The following is a 17,433-nucleotide window of genomic DNA, read 5'->3' on the forward strand; positions in this document are numbered from 1 at the left end:
GAGAATAGGCTTTGAATCTCCACCCATTCAACATCCAAATGTCCACAACCTTGTACTTGCAATTAGATTTTAAAGACCTTATGGTTTTAAAGGAAAGTTTCCTCATATTTTGCACTTAGATCTTTTCTTTTGGATGTCAAAGATACTTTGTAATTTTGCTTTGTGTTTTAAAAAAAAAAGTTTTGAAAATGATGATTCTTTCAATAATTTGTATTATCTGGATTTAAATATTTCATCTGAAATCAAAGCCATATGGGGCAAATGCAAACCCTGGAATACAAACCAATTTCTGTTCCATACACCTTCAGAAACCAAAGATAAGAAAGTGAAGTAACAGATTTTGCTTTGCTTCATTTGAAACATCACTGGAGTTCCTGAGGGGAATAAATTTAAATACTTAAGCTTTTTCTGAAACGTTTGCTTTCAAAAATCTAAATTGTATTTCAAAAACTTACAAAAAGAACAAACATGCTTTTTGTATGTCATTGCTAAAAATCCCAAACACTAGTGTTAGCATTTTCTCTCCAAATATGAAAATTACAGAGGACAAAATCTGAAGCAGAAAAGAACAACTAAAATGCACTTTGTTGGTGTTGATTGGCATAGAGTATGGAGACATCTCTCCCAGAATTTCAGAAACACCTGAAGACAGCGGGATTCTGGCTAACGACATGTCACGCAGCATGAAATAGATCCCCCTGAGAAGCTTGTTAATTTAGTAGGAAGTAGGAATATTTCTCTAGACTATTTCTAGTACAGTTTCTCAACACTAGTGATTAGGCAGAATGCCTTTTATTAAACTTTTTGACGGTCTAGGGTGACACTATGTGGCTAATCTGAGCACTGAAAAATCAATTGCAAATTATCTCTTGGAATAACTCAGAATGAATTGATATAATCTCTGAATTCTCACGTGGAACAGGCAAGGTTAGAGCACAGCACTTTTAAGACTGTGACGTATAAATCCATGAGCATGTCTGAACTTTCTGTTCATAACTGTAACCATCATAGAGAATCACTGGACATAAATACACTCAGCAATGAAAAATACGATCGTGTTGCAAGTATCTATATTCTGCCCCATAAGGCAGAGAATAGTTGGCCTGGGGTCTAACACTCTTCTAAAAAGAGAAAAAGCATTTATAGAGTTTCTTTGATACTGTTGTGTTTATCTGTCTTCAGCTGTGTTTTCCTGAGCCTATTGGGGGTGGGGGGAGGGGATGGAAGGCAATATTCCTTGTCCAACATCTTGATCTCATTCCTCTTAGCACTAAATTTGAAGCTCATGTTCTTTAATTAGCGCTCTGAGTTGTATGTGTTTTCCCCGTGAACCGACTGTGTCGTTTTTACCTTTGTTTCTCTTATTTTTACTGCTTCTGTCTCATCCACTCACAGGGACGTGTACACTCACTATCTAATTCTGCAAATAATACCAGACCTCTGTATTTGAATGCTACTTGCAAATCCACAAATTGCAACAAGGCTTTACTGATTCTACCCCATAACAATTCAAAGCTGTAGGTGAACTTATCCTGTGTCCAAGGAAAACTCCCTTTCTATGAGTTAATGCTGCAGTGGCAGCCAGAAGCGTTTAATACGCTAAATATATCAGTTTCTGTTTAAAGTTTTTCAGCGTGCGCCAGAACATCATCTGGGGAAAAAAGCTGAGTGTGATATATTGTGCAGCACCTTCCACAGGGGCACAGCAACTTGACAGACAACCATCACATTACATTCCCCCAGATATGGAAGGAGTTGTGCTATGGAAGCAGTTTCTTCTGTTGTCCTTCAGCTGCACCTCTGTTTGCACCTACGCATTGGTAAAATTTACAGCAGAAAACCATTTGAGCCTGCTACAGCGTCCAGGTGTCATCTATTGCAGCCATGAGTAAGGGCCTTCATAATTAATTCAAGCAGTTTTGTATAATCTCTGCATAATTACATCCTGCTTTTATTTCCCTTCCTCTTCTTGATTTAACCTACAAGTGAGGCAAATTTAATAGCACTTATATTTCTTTGATGTGATTTCCCCAAAGGCTTGCCCAGCCCTCTTCCCAGTTTGCTGTAGTGTTTCTTTCAGAGCCAACATCTGTCTGTTCTCGATTCAGACACTGTCCTAAACCAGACTGTCTCCTCAGCTGCTGTCCTCGGCCCTTACTTAAACCAGCTTCCCAGTCCATTGTCTTTGGCATGCTTCTGACTGTACTTCTGTAACACATCCTGTGCATTTACTGGGGAAATATCGAATTCCCATCTCCAGAGTAGTATTTGTGATGTGCATTTTGCTTATCTATGCTACCAGAAGATACAGTGCTCCTGCAAAATATTGTGTATCACTTGCAGGAATTGCTGGATATGGAAAAGGGTAATAGTTCAATGGAAAAATGACTCGATGAACTTGGTTGTTTTTCTTATCCTCAAGCTAGATAACTTCATGAATTTTGGTGTAGAAAATATTCAAGTATTATTCCCAAAGACTTAAAAATAGATTACTCTGTCAAGTTTTTCTGCAACCACATTTAAGCCAAATGAAAGAGAAAAATAATGAAAAAGCAATCTAATAATTTTTTTTCTTTTTTAATTATTATTTAATCACCACATTTATTACCACCTGCACTGCTATTGGGCATGAAATTTTACAGGAGAAAAAGTTCTCCTGAATAAGTGCTTAAGCTAATAGTCTAATTTATTTATTGTGCTGATAGAATTATTCTTGATTACTTGAATTATTTATTATTTGGATAATCCAGCTTCCAAAAACAAAACACCAAAAACAAAATCCCACCCACAGCAGTTAAAAAAAGAGTTTGGGAGGTGGGGGTATAAAAGAAAAGGAAAAAAAAATAATCAGAAAAATCAAAGAAATTTACAATTCTTAGAAATAGTTCTTTCTTTTGATCAGAGTAACTCAACGTTCAAGGGATTACTTCAAAGCTCAACAGTTTTCTGGAAATTATTGAAGCCTGAAGACAGAATGTTTCATGTGAAACATGAAAACTGCTGTTTTTGCGGTGGTGGACTGCAAAAAATGATGTTAATGAGATTCATTTCTAATGCTGTAATGTCTTTTATAGTTGTACGTTAACTTCTGTTGAGGGCAGTCAGAATGGGAGAATGAAGACATTTTCTATTCTATACAAATCAATAAAATTAATTCTGAGAATGAGACTTAAAGAATTTATAAATTACTTATTCTCCATATGAAAGTGGTGGAAGTAAGTATTATGTGTAGGACGTGCATTAAACCTGCAGAGGAATAGGCAGAGAAATACTTGAACTTGGGTGACAGCGCATGGTAGTGCCATGCAGCGTGGGCTGGAGAACCTGCGGAGAATTCATTTCCTATTGATTTTACACTCTTGCCTTCACTTGTTATTCATAACATGTTCTTCAAATCTGAGTTGCTATCAGCTCTATTTTCAATTTAATTTGAAAGGGAGTATTTATTATAGCATGGACCATTAACATTGTGGAGAATGCCCTCTCCCCTCATCGGTGCCAATACCAGAGGATTGAATCTGCATCATAAAAGCTGAATATGGGGAATCATTACAGTTATTATCATATCTATCACCATAGTGCCTAGGTCCTGTCGCATTCCAGCTATGCTATACTGTACAATACTCAAAAGTAGTTTACAATTTTTAAAGTTATATCACCCAGGCATTGCTCTTCCAATGCAGCACCATGGTTTTCTCCTGTGGCTCTCAGATATGCAGCTCAGCCTCTCTATGTTAGAAACAAACGCAATCCGATCTTGGGAGAAAAAGTTTCTAAAAAATCCTGTTCTAATTCCGATTCTCCCCAGCGCCCCTTCTGTCACCCCCATGGCAGCTGCTTCTCTGCGGGGCTGAGTTACAGAGCTTAATGGAGACTGTCCAAAGCCAACAGGTTTACAAGCCTGTACCAGGCTGCACACGCACAGCATCAATCAGGTTTCTCAGTCACAACCCTCTGAGGATCTGTCAGAGATTTTATGGACAAGAACAGGTCACCACAGTTCTTGGAAATGTAATACTTTTCTCTCTTTTTTTTTTTCCTTCAGTTTTCCATGTCAAAAAGTGTATCTGTATATTCTGACTAGAAAATAGCTTTTTTTTTTTTTTTCAGTCCAAAAATCTGTTCCTAGTATTTTCCTACGTCTGGAACAAAAACATATTAATCTCGTGCCACAACTCACTGCATTACCACAGTGTTACCTCAGCCTTTGTTGCCACAAGAAGCAACTCCCATAAAGCTAAAATAACGCATTACTGTATTTTCTCTGCATAAACAAATCTGCAAGTGTTTAACACCAATACTAAATGTTAAATACAAGTACTGCTTGCACCTTCATGTGAGATGGGCAGCTTGCAATTAAGTACAAGAATGAGCAATAAGAGAATCTGGTGAAGCTCAGTTTTTAAATGAATTTTAAGATGGATCAGAAGGATCCTTAAAAATCCAGTTGACTTCAAGTGTAGTTAACTCCCATCCTAATTCTGCTCCTCTATTTAGACAGCAACCCATCTCAATGTTAATCTATGCTTTGCTTATTAATCACACAAGAGGGCTTTTCACATTGAGATACTCTGTGCTTCCAAGTCAGTGAAGACATCCTAAAAAACAAATAGCTACAAACTTAAAGCTTGAGTCCAGAAGTTTCCTGTACCCTTAAGTGGCCTTCTATCTATAAAGCAACATACAAATAGCAAGAATAGCCCCTGAAGTGAAGAAGACTAAATATAGTACTAATGGGAAAGCTTATGCTTGGTTGAACTCACAGTAGAGAAAAGATGGCTACTAAAATTAGTAAAAAGTATCTGCAGTCTATCAGCTGAAACGTGAAATAAAGAGTAATAGTAAGTGTGAGATACTGATAACTAGAGAATAATGTATTGAGATGTGGGACATTGCCAGATAATTTTTCATTATTTATAGAAGTTACTTCAATTATAGGTCTCTGGGTGTAATTCACAAAATACAGATTGGAACAGAAGTGAAAAGCAATGACAACAAATGAAATCCTAATCCAAATAATTGAAATAGTTTTTGTGTATCTGGGCTAATAAGTTTCAAATGCTGCTCATTGCCATCAAACATATTAAGTTTAAGATGAGAGAATAAAAGTACTATTTCCTCAGAGGAGTTTTGCTGCACCGTTCTGACCCATGGGAGCCCAGATCTCCCAGGAAGGTTCTGTAAGTCTGATGACAAGCAACAGAACAAGAGACAAACAAAAAGAGCAAGCATATGGTAGACTGTAAATCAAAGCGGTAGGGGGTCTATCATTGCAGTAGACAGGATTTACTGATTTCACCAGGAATGCTACATTAATGTCTTCCAGATTTGCTTAGTAACACACCGCAGGTCAAAATAATCTCAAAGGATATAATGGCTGAACAGAATTGAACTCCTCCAATGAGACTTTCTAAGAATTAAAACACTACGCTCTCCTTTACTGTGTTCTCAACTCATTAATGTTACCTTGTCAATAAATCAGTGCATAGCTGCTCAGACCATATCTTCTCCCATCGCACCATCACGCAGTAGATTTTTTTCCACCTTCTTGCTTCACAAAGCATTCTCTGGTAACGTGCTTGTTTGCTATTACATCAGTGCTTTATCTTAAGCAGCTCACACACCTGCAACTACTATTCAAGCCAACCTTCAGTTTTTGGTGGCTTTGATGCTTATTATGTTTGCAAACTAGATAACTATGATAGCTAATAGCGGACAGAAATACCAGAGCTCAAAGATTTGGTTTGGGTAATTGCTTAGCAATATATGACTGTTGCCAACATTATATTTTCTGGATAGCTAGTACTTTTGCAGAATAAGACTTCAAAAGATTTCTTTCTTGCACCTGCTGCTTTTGTTGGTTTACAAGTGCCAACAGTTCTCATCACAAGATTGCAAACACTTGTACCTTTTGGCTTAGCCTGTAAATGAGCGTCAAATACTTCAGTCTTGAAAAAGCTTCTAATAGGTGTTAGCTTCTTTTTTCTTTCTTTTTTTTTTTTTTTTAAAAAAAAAGCTTTTCACCATTTTGAAATTGTTGGGCAGGGACTGAGCCATGGTAATTTTGAAATAACATAGGGCTTTTTAAACTAACCATTGTTTAAAACCTACAAAAAAAAATTATTAATTAAGTTTAATAAATGTATGTGTTACAAGCTATGACAAGTTCTACCAAGTAGTTTCGTTTGTAGTTCAGTGAGACTGCTTGCAAGTAGTTTTTGAAATTATTAACTCTACGAAGATTGTATATATATATTAAAAAAACAAACAAAAACAAAAAAACCACCTTCTCAGAAATAAAAAAGGGGGAGATCTGTCTTTTAAAGAAAATAAATTTTCTAATACAGCATACAGACTTAGACTTTTTTTTTTTTTGGAAGTAAACCTGCATACTATTTTGAGGATTTTGTAACCATTTACTAAAATTACCTTATTAGAAATTCTCTTAAAGTGTTCTTCACGTGTCATTTTCAAAGCTCATTTTCACAGGACCATAGTAAGAGGCCCAAGTGGCCAGAGCTATACTGACTTTTCTGCTGTTCTGACACCATTGAGTTGCAGCCTCAAGAGCAACAGCAGTATTTTGTTAAAGCTGGCAAAAGCAGGACTTCTCCTCTCCTTTGTGATAATGCCTGCAAAGTCTTAAAATCAGATGTTTTCTGAGCCCAGGATAATTTGATGACTAGCTGCTATTTTCTTAAACTAGATCTTTTTTCTTTGATAAGATTTTTTCGAATGATGTTTTGTGAAACTAATTTAGAAGAAGAGATCTATCAGTACTACTTGTCTGAGTTCCCCCTAAGTCTCAGATGACGAGAGAACCTAAAGAATGTCTCTTTTGAATTTTTTTTATAAAGACATGATTTGCGCAATGTAGCATGTGCATTATGTAAGCTACTGAACAAAGGAATCTCAAATCATAACAGTTTAGTCCCATTTCAGGATACAATAATAGAACTGAACATTTAAGCATAGAGAGACTGCTGGGGGGTCTCCTTTTTGAAAGAAAATGAATCTTAAGCAAAGATTTGACTGTAACTAGCCAACAAAGCAGTATTCTCTGACGTCAGGCAATTCAAAGTGGTATCAGGAGATTGCTATTATTTGTAGTGTCTGGTGTTTGGAAGAATGGCAGATTTCCATTCCGCTGTGCTGGCCCACTATTAACACAAGAATGCTCTGCCAGTGGCACATCATAGATCAGCATGAACATTTTCAAGAACAAAATGTACTGGCACCATCAGATGGGCAGGAATGCTGAGGAGACAAAATTCTCTGTCATTACTAGGTAGTGCTTCTAGCCTTAAACATGAAAATGCAAAGAAAGGCAATCGAATAATCTCTAAAGCATACTCAACCAATGTATTTTTTCTCTGTTTTCTCATACAGTGAAAGTGCAATTCATATCCAGGAGTCAAGGGGTATTGGAGGCTACTGGACACTAATCTAGGGATATAGGTAAAAAGGCATAATTTAATAAAACCCTTTTTATCACTTCAGTCTTACAGAAAACAGCACAGAAAGTATAATAGAAAAATACTGAAAATATCCAAATTCCTCACAGGAGGATAAAATAGGATAATAAAATCAACCATAAGTGATTTTAATTCTTGACAATAGATTAAACTCCACCATAAAGGTATATATATAATCAAAAGTGGCTTCCCCAGATCCAGCCAATGTTGTACATCCTACAGCTCTGTTAAGAGATAAGTCCCCTCAGCCTTGCTCAGACTTCCAGCAAGTATGTCAGTTCATGTGAAGCGTGATGGTATTTTGTCAGATGCAAGCACCTGCCTGGCAGAAAATCAGCTTTATTTACAGCAGCCACTGAGCAGAGGCTTGTGACTCTGCATTTTTGCTTCTGAAACCATAATTCACTATGATATTTTTGGTACCTAAGTGGTAAGACAGAAAGACAAACAAAAACTAGAGGCATCTGTTCAATTCCCTTTGAATTTGGCATGGAAGAACAGTCATTTTAATCTGAAATAATTGTGGCTTTATTCTGTCCTCTCTCTATCTCTCAACAGATTTTACTGTTGCTTCTCTGCCCCAGCTCTAGCCTTCACCAGCAAATATGGTGAGACCAGTCATGGAACTGCCTAGAAAGCGGCCGGAATTATCCAGCAGCCACAACACCTAGTTTTCAGCAGGTAAACAGCCTGATCCAGTTCACCATATAACTACATAAACACTAGTGCTGGCATATAAAACTTTTTAGAGGTATGGCAAGTTTATCAGGAGTTAAAGAAGGTATGGAATATAGTCTTTAGCATGTTTTTTTTTTTTTTTGTGACAGAAAGAATGTGATTTGTTTCAGTTACTTGCCAAACCTAATACACTATTTATGTAAACAATGACAGGTTCTATGACTCCTGTAATCTTTGTCTTTTATAAAAGTATTCCAAATGGGTCAAATTAAGAATTATGATTAATTGTACCTATGCAAAGTAAGCATAAGAAAGCTTTCCTAGTTGACATGCTTTGATGAGAAAGTTTGTAACTTACTCACATAATTTGTCACCAGATAATGTTTATCTTCTTGTACTCTCTAATCTTTTTAGAAAATTATTTAAAACGCCTCTTACAAAAATTGAATTTGAAATAACTCTCTGATGAAAGTAACATATAGGTCATCTTAAAGAGATGACGTAAGTATTCTATAGTTTTTGTTTTGTTTTGTTTTTTAGAGAAAACTAGATAACTTGTTTTTCAGATTTTCATAGTTACGGATGATCTTATGAAAATAAAGTAATTTAATTGGCTATGTATCAACACTGCTTATACCAGCTCAACTTCTAACCATTCTTAAATCCACAAACACAAAGAGGAGAGGCAGGTGTTCTATGAGTTGCTTGAAAAGTGAACAATTCCATCATAGACCGAATAAACAGAAAAGTGCGTTCAGCGCTTAATACCTCAGTTGGTACCAGGCAAAAATGCTCTCCCAGACCGGCAGCATAAAATACACAGTTGATCAATGTTTATTTGAACATATGGGAGAAAATGTTGTCATAAATATTTCCTTTGATTTGTCTTTCAACAGTCTGTCTTGTTTAATAAATAAGTAGTTTGATGATAGTTAGTTTCAGTTTCCATCACTTTATTTTACTATAGAATTAATATACCTGTTGAGGCCTGTTTGTAGAAAGAAAAAAGAATCACTTTTCTCTGGCATTCACTACCTCTTCTTACCAATGTGTGGATGAACAAATCTGAGCATTAACTATGCTGATAAAATTCAAAATATGGATCTGTAGTTTATAATCCAGAGCAATTTACATGTTTGCCTGGTCCTGATCTGGACCATGAATAACTTTTCTTTCATCCTTGCCAGTGTCTCACAGTGCTGCAGGAATACAAACATATATAGGAAATGTCTGTTGCTTACTTTTTTGTGGTTTCCCCAAAAGCAACTACAATAATACCATAAAACCAAGAGGAAGCCTGAAGTGTTGAACCCTGATCCTCTCACAACCTTTGTGAGAAGTGCAATGCTACTTTGAAGTTAACCAATACCACAAGTTGTGATGTTTATTTTTGTGTCATAGAATAATAGAAAAACATAATTTGGAAGGCAATCATCTTTCTTCCAATCAATCTTCTCATGAGATGACAGGTTTGAGGTAACAGCTGAGCAAGTTTTGTAAATCAGGATGCCTAACCTATGCCAACCTGAGCCTATTTATGAATTTTAACTTTAGTTGGAAAAGACAGAAGATACTACTTAAATATCTGTGGTATTAGAACTCAGTGCCTAGATCAAATCACCAATAACCTATTAGGAGTTTATTTCATTTCAGCATATAGTGAAGTATAAATGCACCTGCATTTTTTTTCCTCCTGCTCCTTACTGTTCTCCTTTCTCTTTTCCTTCACCCATTATTTCTGAACCATTTCCCCCATCCTGTGTCAGTACAGCATCTCATGACAAAGACATGCAGTGGCACTTCGTGTAGCATCAGCATGCACGATCAATGCTTGATTTTTCTATCTATGTGTGTGTAACTAACTTGTTGTCTTCTTAGTGGCATATTTAGTATGGATAAAAGAAGAACAGCAAGAATAAAACCTGGCACCCTTATTTTGAATCAGGATGTGAATTACCCATGATAGACTAATAACTTAAGTATTATGCGCCGTTCTGAATCTTCAGTTTGATGCAAAGAATAGCAAGTTAGTATAGTGGGGAATTTCTTCCTTGATATTCTCCTAAATTTACATGCTTGGCTCACTTCCATGCAGTGCTACAAAGATGTCAAAAACATCTTGAAGAGGTGCAATTGCTAAAATAGACCTCTGAAGCTGACAGAAGATTAACATATATGTTGCTTAAAACCCACTGAAAAATCCCAGTCCTCTTTCTTCCAAACACTTTAGCATGTGCATACTTATTTCAGAGATGAAGAGCCCTGCCAAAAGCACCTGGACTGAGGCTGTAAATAGTTATGTGTGTAGAAAGGAGGGCAACTGGACCTGTAAATGGGTGACAGAATTAAAAGAAAAAAAAGTCAGATTGTCACCTAGACTGAGCTCACAATTTCAATTTGTCCAAGAAAGCCACTGTCCAACAGTATGCCCTAACAACAATTTTCTGCAGGGTTTTTTTTAATTTACTCTGTGGAATTAATTTTTATTTACTGTTAACTTTTCTCCCACTTTAGTACTATTTTGTGGTAGTTTTGGCAGTGCTGCTATCGGATGCTTCTTGTCATACAGAATTTGTGTGTAAAAGCTTGAAATCTAAGAAGACAAAAAAGTCTGTGATGTGAAGCATTTTACCTCTAAAAATGTGATTATGACAGTTACCTAACACCTTGTGCGAGAAGCTGGAATCTGTACGCCTGTTTGTTTAACTTCTAAACCTTGCCATTGGTAGAGCAGTAATTTTGCATGGTCACAGCCTGTATCTGTTCATTAATCCAGGCTGGGGGTGGGAGGCGCTAGGAACTTTCAGGGCTGAGTGTCTGAGCCGCAGAATGGGCAATCCCTCATTTGTTCCTTGTACTGCATATGCAGAGATTTTAGGGTAGGTCTTAACTGGCAGGACATGGACCTCCTGGCCTTAACCCACAGTTCTAAAAGGTGTCAAAGCTAATATTTCTAAGAGTGGCAGAGAGTGAAAGAGATGCAAAAGGCAATCTTAATGGAGGGATATGTAATATGGGCCTGAGTGATAGGGAAACAGACTTTGACGCTCATCTTAGGACCAACATTAAACTAATTTTTTTCGTACTCAAATTGACAGGGCCTTCATGCATCTTCCTTGTTCTGTACTTACTAATTTCAGCCAAGTTCTCTGCAGCATTCAGCTCAGCCATTCCCACCACCATGCACCACCACAGCATGGACCAAGCAGTTGTCGCGCAGCAGACAGGAATACAAAGCACTCGGGGCTGACTCAGCACCTGGGCGTAAGGAAAGCCTGAGGTAGCCAGTGCAACCGCTGGCTGGTCAGCAGGCTTCCTGCTGCCAATCCAGAGCATTGGCATACACGATTACATTAAAACATGCCAGTGGGAACCTAACGCTAGATTTAATGACTTCAAGTGAAAATAAAGAAAGCTGTTACGTTCAGACTGTTATTGTTCATGCTGCTTTGTGAATTTATTTCTTTAAATTTTCCACTTGTGCTCCTGCCAAGAGAGATCTATTAGACAGTAAGCAGCAAGAGTAAAACTTTATCATTTTGTTTCAAACTATAAAATAATTTACATCACATATTTTACTTACTTTTGTCTTTTTTTTTTTTTTTTGAAACCACAAACATTCCAGCATCACACTGTAGGAATAAGAATAACAATAGAAAGCATAACCTTTTGCATAGTATTAAATGAACAGACAGAGTAAGTTCTTTATTTACAATTATTGTCTAGATAAAAAAATTCATAAAAACAGATGAATGAACATATATTAATAACCCCTAGTGGGATGGATTGCCAATGTACCACTGTATTGTTGTCCACAAATCTCATGCTGCTAAGTACAGTACGTCGAGAGCGAGCATTTATATATTGCAGGGAATTTTAACAAACTGATCATTTTGGTTTTTGATCCATTGTTCCCATCACAGAGAGGTCAAGCAATAAAAGAAAGGAATTGTGATGCACGACTTGTAGTTGAAAGGTCATAGCTATTCTGCTTTTTTAAAAAAAAAATCTATCATTTATCATATACATAAAGCACAGTCTCTGCTCACAAAAGCCCAGGTTTTCTATGCATCTCAGTTTATATATGTTTTACTATATATACACAGAATGCAGTGTTCATTTTCTTAACAGTTTTCAAGTCTGCAAATGGTACCTTAGAGAGGGGTACTCCTACAGGAAAATTAAAAAAAAAAAAATTAAACCAAGAAAAAATATGAAGTGTTTGAAAATAAAAAGGCAAAGAGTCAGTGTTAAGATGCTGAAAATAAATTGTTCCAGTATTAACAGCTTTTGAAGATGTTCAAGTCCAAAGCTAGAGGCTTCCCTGTAAATAGATAACACTTTTTTTCTTCTGAATATGATATCCCAAATAGGCCATAGAAACCCAATACATGTTATACAAAGGTTAATCACCATATTTACAAAGCAAAGAACAATCCTGACTGAGTTTCAATCACTTTGTTGCTAGGAATTAGCTAAAATAATAATGCTTTCATGCTAGCTTTTTACTGTTAAGAAATGGGTACCACTATCTGTTGAAAACAGAGTTGTATACGCCTCCCAAGACCTGTTGTGTTGGTCAGTGAAAAGTTTGGATCAGCGAACTATGAGTTTGAGCCAAAAACATTCAAGCTTCTACACAAAAGTCCGGAAGCTGGCAATTCAAGCTGATTTGAGCTTTACCTGGCTGAATAGTCTTGATGCACCCTGAAAACACTTTAGTCAGTTCAGTCTGCAGTTTGGCCATGAGTCTAATCTTGTTTTGGAGAGTTCTGGCTTGGATTAGTTCTTGTGACTGCAGAGATGCACCATGTTATTAGCCAACTTTAAGACAACCAGTAATACCTTAACAAATCAATTTATCAAGCTAGTTTGAGAGTGTTTTTCAACACATCTGGCTTAATCAGTGGTGTAATTCAAAATATCTTTTGCACTGTACAATTATGGAAAAGATCATATGCTGAAAAGTCTCCAAGCAAACTTTATATTAAATACAAAAATTATTTATGAAAAATCTGTGATCCACAAAGTGCTTAGCATTCAAGTGGTTGACATAGCAATTATATAAGCTCATAAGTTTTAAGTTACCAGGGCTGTTACCATCTTGAAAAATATTTTTCACCCTCTTACTGCAGGTTTTCCAAATAGCTTTCTTTGTAGAAAGCTCTAAGTAAAACAATTGTTACAGTATACCTTGTGACTACAGGAAGACAAGCTTGGTTAAAAACAAAATCACACAAAGCATATCTCAATACACAATTAATATAGCTTCAGTCAGACCTAGTAGTGCAGAAATGATAGTTTTCTTTAAAAAAAAAAAATTAAAGCAACAACCTACAGTAATTTTCATCCAAAATGCCAACAGCCCATACTTTGTAAGTAGTAAGGAAATAAATGCCTAAATTACTAACTGAAAAGGATTAACACAATATATCACAATATTTTAACATTAGTTTGATCTCCATATAGACAAACCAAATATAACTTATTTTTAATCTGTTATTTATAAACTCAACTCAGTTTCACATTCTTTCTCTCCAAAATTATTTTTGGAAGCCATTGCCATATGTTTAAAGAATGAAATAGCCTCCATTATCATCTGTTGCACCAAAACAAATTCAAGCAGTTTATCAGAGGGAAAAAAAAGAAAAAAAAAAAAAAAAAGAAAAAAAAAAGAGAGAGAACCTGATCATTCTGATTTTTATTTGAAACAAAGGAAGCCTGGTTTACCTCCCTGTATATAGGATCACAATGCTACATCCAATGTGTTATATTTTGGCTTCTTTTGTTATTTACTAGCAATATCTACATTACTTAACAAAAAAAAATAAAATAAAAATAAAAATCAGGCAGAAATCAGAACACAGTTGTAATAAAATATCCAGGGTGCAATATTACAGATGTTTTCAATGAGCTGAGCTGAGCCATTTTTATACTACTTCGGCAGGAAGTGCTTTCTTAACCCTACAAATAGTTAAGGATATTATCTACAGGCTTGTAAACAAATTACATTCTTTTTTTAGGACATAAATAAGTTAAAATAGTCAGAGCAATTTGAGCAGAAACAAGGCAACATGCCAACAAAGAAACTTTATATATATATAACTATATATATATAGATAGATATATACATATATATAATTAATTATGTATATACTTATATGTATATATCTCTATATATAGTCTCATAAATGTTTAAGTTCCTCTGTCCAACTGGTGCAAATCTACTGTGCAAGTTAAGCTTTGCAACTTCAAAAAAGTTATTTAAATTAATCTATACAATTGAGTCCATGCCACACAAGCATTTCAAAAAACTCACAGACCAGTGAATTGGATAAATAGCCTCAGAAAGAAGTCCTCTGCAGTTCCTGCTTAAGGAGGAAAAATAAAACAAAATGAAATAAAAATAAAGAGAAACAAAAAGAGAGAAAGAAGGGCCAGAAGTGTACAGTACATTCATGCAGGAGGGTATTTTTTTGTTTGTTTTGTTTTTCTGAAAGGGAACAAGAGGGGGTATGTAAATCAGCCATTCATTCTTTCCCCAAAACCATTGTGATCAACAATTCATTCACTTGTCTCAGAGTGAATAAGAGTTCAAACAGCTTTTCAGCCAGCAATGTTTTTAATATATATATTTATATATTTCGGTTGCTGTGGTTTTTATTTTATTTTACTATTTTTTTTTTTTTTTTGCGGTGACCTTTTCAGCTAAAGTGATGTCTCCAGGCTATGTATTGGGCTTCCTGGACTAGAAGAGGTAGCTGATTTACTTGTGTCAGTTGTAAGATTTATTCCACTGTCGATAGCACTGTTGTTCTTGTTCAGCGAAGACGGTGGACTCGAGTTTTTCTTGAGAGCAGAGTCTTCTTCTAGGTCTGTGTCATCAATGAGTGGGATGTGGGGCTGGGAATCTTCTATCCTAAATTCAGGATGAGTCATAAAGTTGTGAATAGAGGTTCTAGATTCTGGTTTTTCTAAACCTTCATAGAGAGAGCTACGGAATGCCTTCACGACGCGGATCTGGGGGGAGAAAAGGAAGGAGATGTCAGAGGTAGCACCTTTAAAGGGCAACACTGTTAGAGAATACTTTGTGAAGAATGTAGCATATGGTTAGGGCAGTGCAGGCAGCTGAAGTCCATAGTCTCTGGATGTTATATGCATAAACGAGTGGCTCAGTTATGTGCATTTTGAATATCTGTATCAACTGCAATATTAAAATAAATCAAGTTTAAAGCCATCAAAGAACTGATGGGAAGTACTGGTTAAAGAAAGCGAACATCCACTCGTGTGGTACATCCCTAGTAAAAGACAAGCCATGTTAATTGTAATGCAAATGTAAAACCATGCATGTTGATAGTTTTGCAGTGAGTAAGTAGGAAGGCTTTTTTAATTAAAAAAGTCTCTTTTGTATTGTTAAAAAAAAACACATTACACATAACATATCACACTTCACAAACAGAAAAGCACAGAACAGAGACACAGTTTGATGGGTACATATGAGACACACAGGAGCCAAGGGTAAAAGCTATCAGTAATATCAATGTTTTAAAGCAAAATCTAAATGAATGCAGCCAAGAGCACAAAAAGCCAAGCAGACAAAATACTAAGCATAATCATGCTATCACAGGGGGAAAAGGAAAAAAAAAAAGGAAAAAGGAAAAAAAAAAAACACAGTTACCACATGAACAGAGATAACTTGCACACAACAACTACACTTGGAAGCCTGGATAATGTGAACATCGTATTGTTGAACCAACTTTTATTTTTCCTTCATGCATATGTGAGGTAAACACTCGAGTATAGACCCACTGTTCTAGCCATTTAACTTTTTAATATATAGTAAACATAATAAAGTAATGTATTGATTGTTGGTTTGACTTGAATTGCATTGTTAAACAGCAAGCTCTTTCATTTTCTGTGTCTCAGTTTTAATACTGTTTGTAAGGTTAGACGCTGAAAGCGACACAATTTATGCCATATATGCAGTCTTTAAACTAGGTCAGCAGACTTATGCCAGGATAAATTTAATGTTGTTAGCCACCTGACAATAAGAACACAGGTGAAAACTACAAGGCTCAGCCCATCAGACTGTCAGCCACAGTGCAAATTGCTTTCTCAGTAGGAAATGAAAGGAGCAGAGAGAGGAGCATGGCAGAGTGGGGACACTAGTGCTCTGTGGGTGAGCAAAGGGAGGGATGCTGTCTGTATCCCAGTGACCTGCTGGTCCTGAAAAGACGTGAAGGAATGTGCTATGTGTTACTACTGAAAAAACATAACTTTTTGGAAGGAGGTGAGGGGCAGAGAGGAAAAAACAGAATGGCAAAAATGTGATCTGTTGGCAAATGCTTTATGACTAAATATGAGTTCTATCCTTCTACTTCCATGTAGTTCATGAGTGAATTTTTAGCATTACTTAAAGGGGAGACCAAAACACAGGCAGAGGCAGAAAAAGGTGCAAGCAGGCATTGTGAAAGCTTTTCCACACGCATTTGAAATGGTTGGCGGTAGGTATGTGTATCTTTTTACATGTGAATATGCTGCACATTACTGATTGGTTTAATACAGCACTAATTTGTAAAGCTTTAATTCCTCCTTGAATCAGCAGACTGTATTTTGTTAATGACATGGGGTCACCGTGTTCCAGCTGTGGGATCTAGCTGATCCTGTGGTTGGAGCTGTCCAAGCCATACAGAATTTCAGCAGATTTGAGAAAGAGGCTGACTTGTATTTTGATCTCTCTGACCTTTGTCCTTGTTTGTGTTCTCTACCTTTAAATATTCGTTATCGTTCAAAAATCCTGAGAGCAGAAGTCATGCCATCTTCAGATCCATGGCCCTAGGTCAGAGGCCAAATACCCTCCCTTCTCTTTGGAAATATGTTTGGTAACACCAGGTAACACAGTACAAAAAGCAGGTTTGTGTACTGCTTAAGTTCCAAATAAGAGGACCAGAGCGGTGCAGAATGGTCTTGGCCAGATGTGGGGTACTGGAAGATATCAGGAGGCTGGCAGGCATGCAAGGCAAGAGGAGGATGAGAAGAGTAAAGATTATGTGCTACAATCAGATGGTGCACCTAGCACCTCTATTTGACAGAGCACCTGGAATTATAAAGCAGGGCTTTATGCAGGCTGAATTGCGTTGAATTGTGTTTTGCTGTGTTATGGTTCTGTAGTGAACAGACTGAGATAAAAGATTCATTTGCATTACTAAAAATAGGATTTGAACTCATAGAGTAGAGTTGACATACTAATTCCCTCATTATCTAGGCCTTTCTATCTTGT

General features: G+C 36.4%; 1 protein-coding gene across 25 annotated transcripts in view; it reads right to left on the minus strand.

Moving 5' to 3' along the window:
- Nucleotides 1–11,585: 11,585 nt before the first annotated feature.
- Nucleotides 11,586–17,433, minus strand: part of ATP2B2 (ATPase plasma membrane Ca2+ transporting 2) — a 413,900-nt gene continuing 408,052 nt past the window's right edge. For 23 of the 25 annotated variants that reach the window (XM_083796485.1, XM_083796487.1, XM_083796480.1 and 20 more), the window contains one exon: nt 11,586–15,173. In XM_083796485.1, the coding sequence (XP_083652611.1) occupies nt 14,862–15,173 (312 nt within the window). In that variant the 3' untranslated portion in view covers nt 11,586–14,861. The remainder of the gene's footprint in view (nt 15,174–17,433) is intronic. The other 2 variants (XM_083796490.1, XM_083796486.1) reach the window with 2 other exon arrangements.

Source organism: Anser anser (genome assembly GCF_964211835.1).
Source record: "Anser anser genome assembly, chromosome: 12".
In the NCBI taxonomy this organism is placed as follows: Eukaryota; Metazoa; Chordata; class Aves; order Anseriformes; family Anatidae; genus Anser; species Anser anser.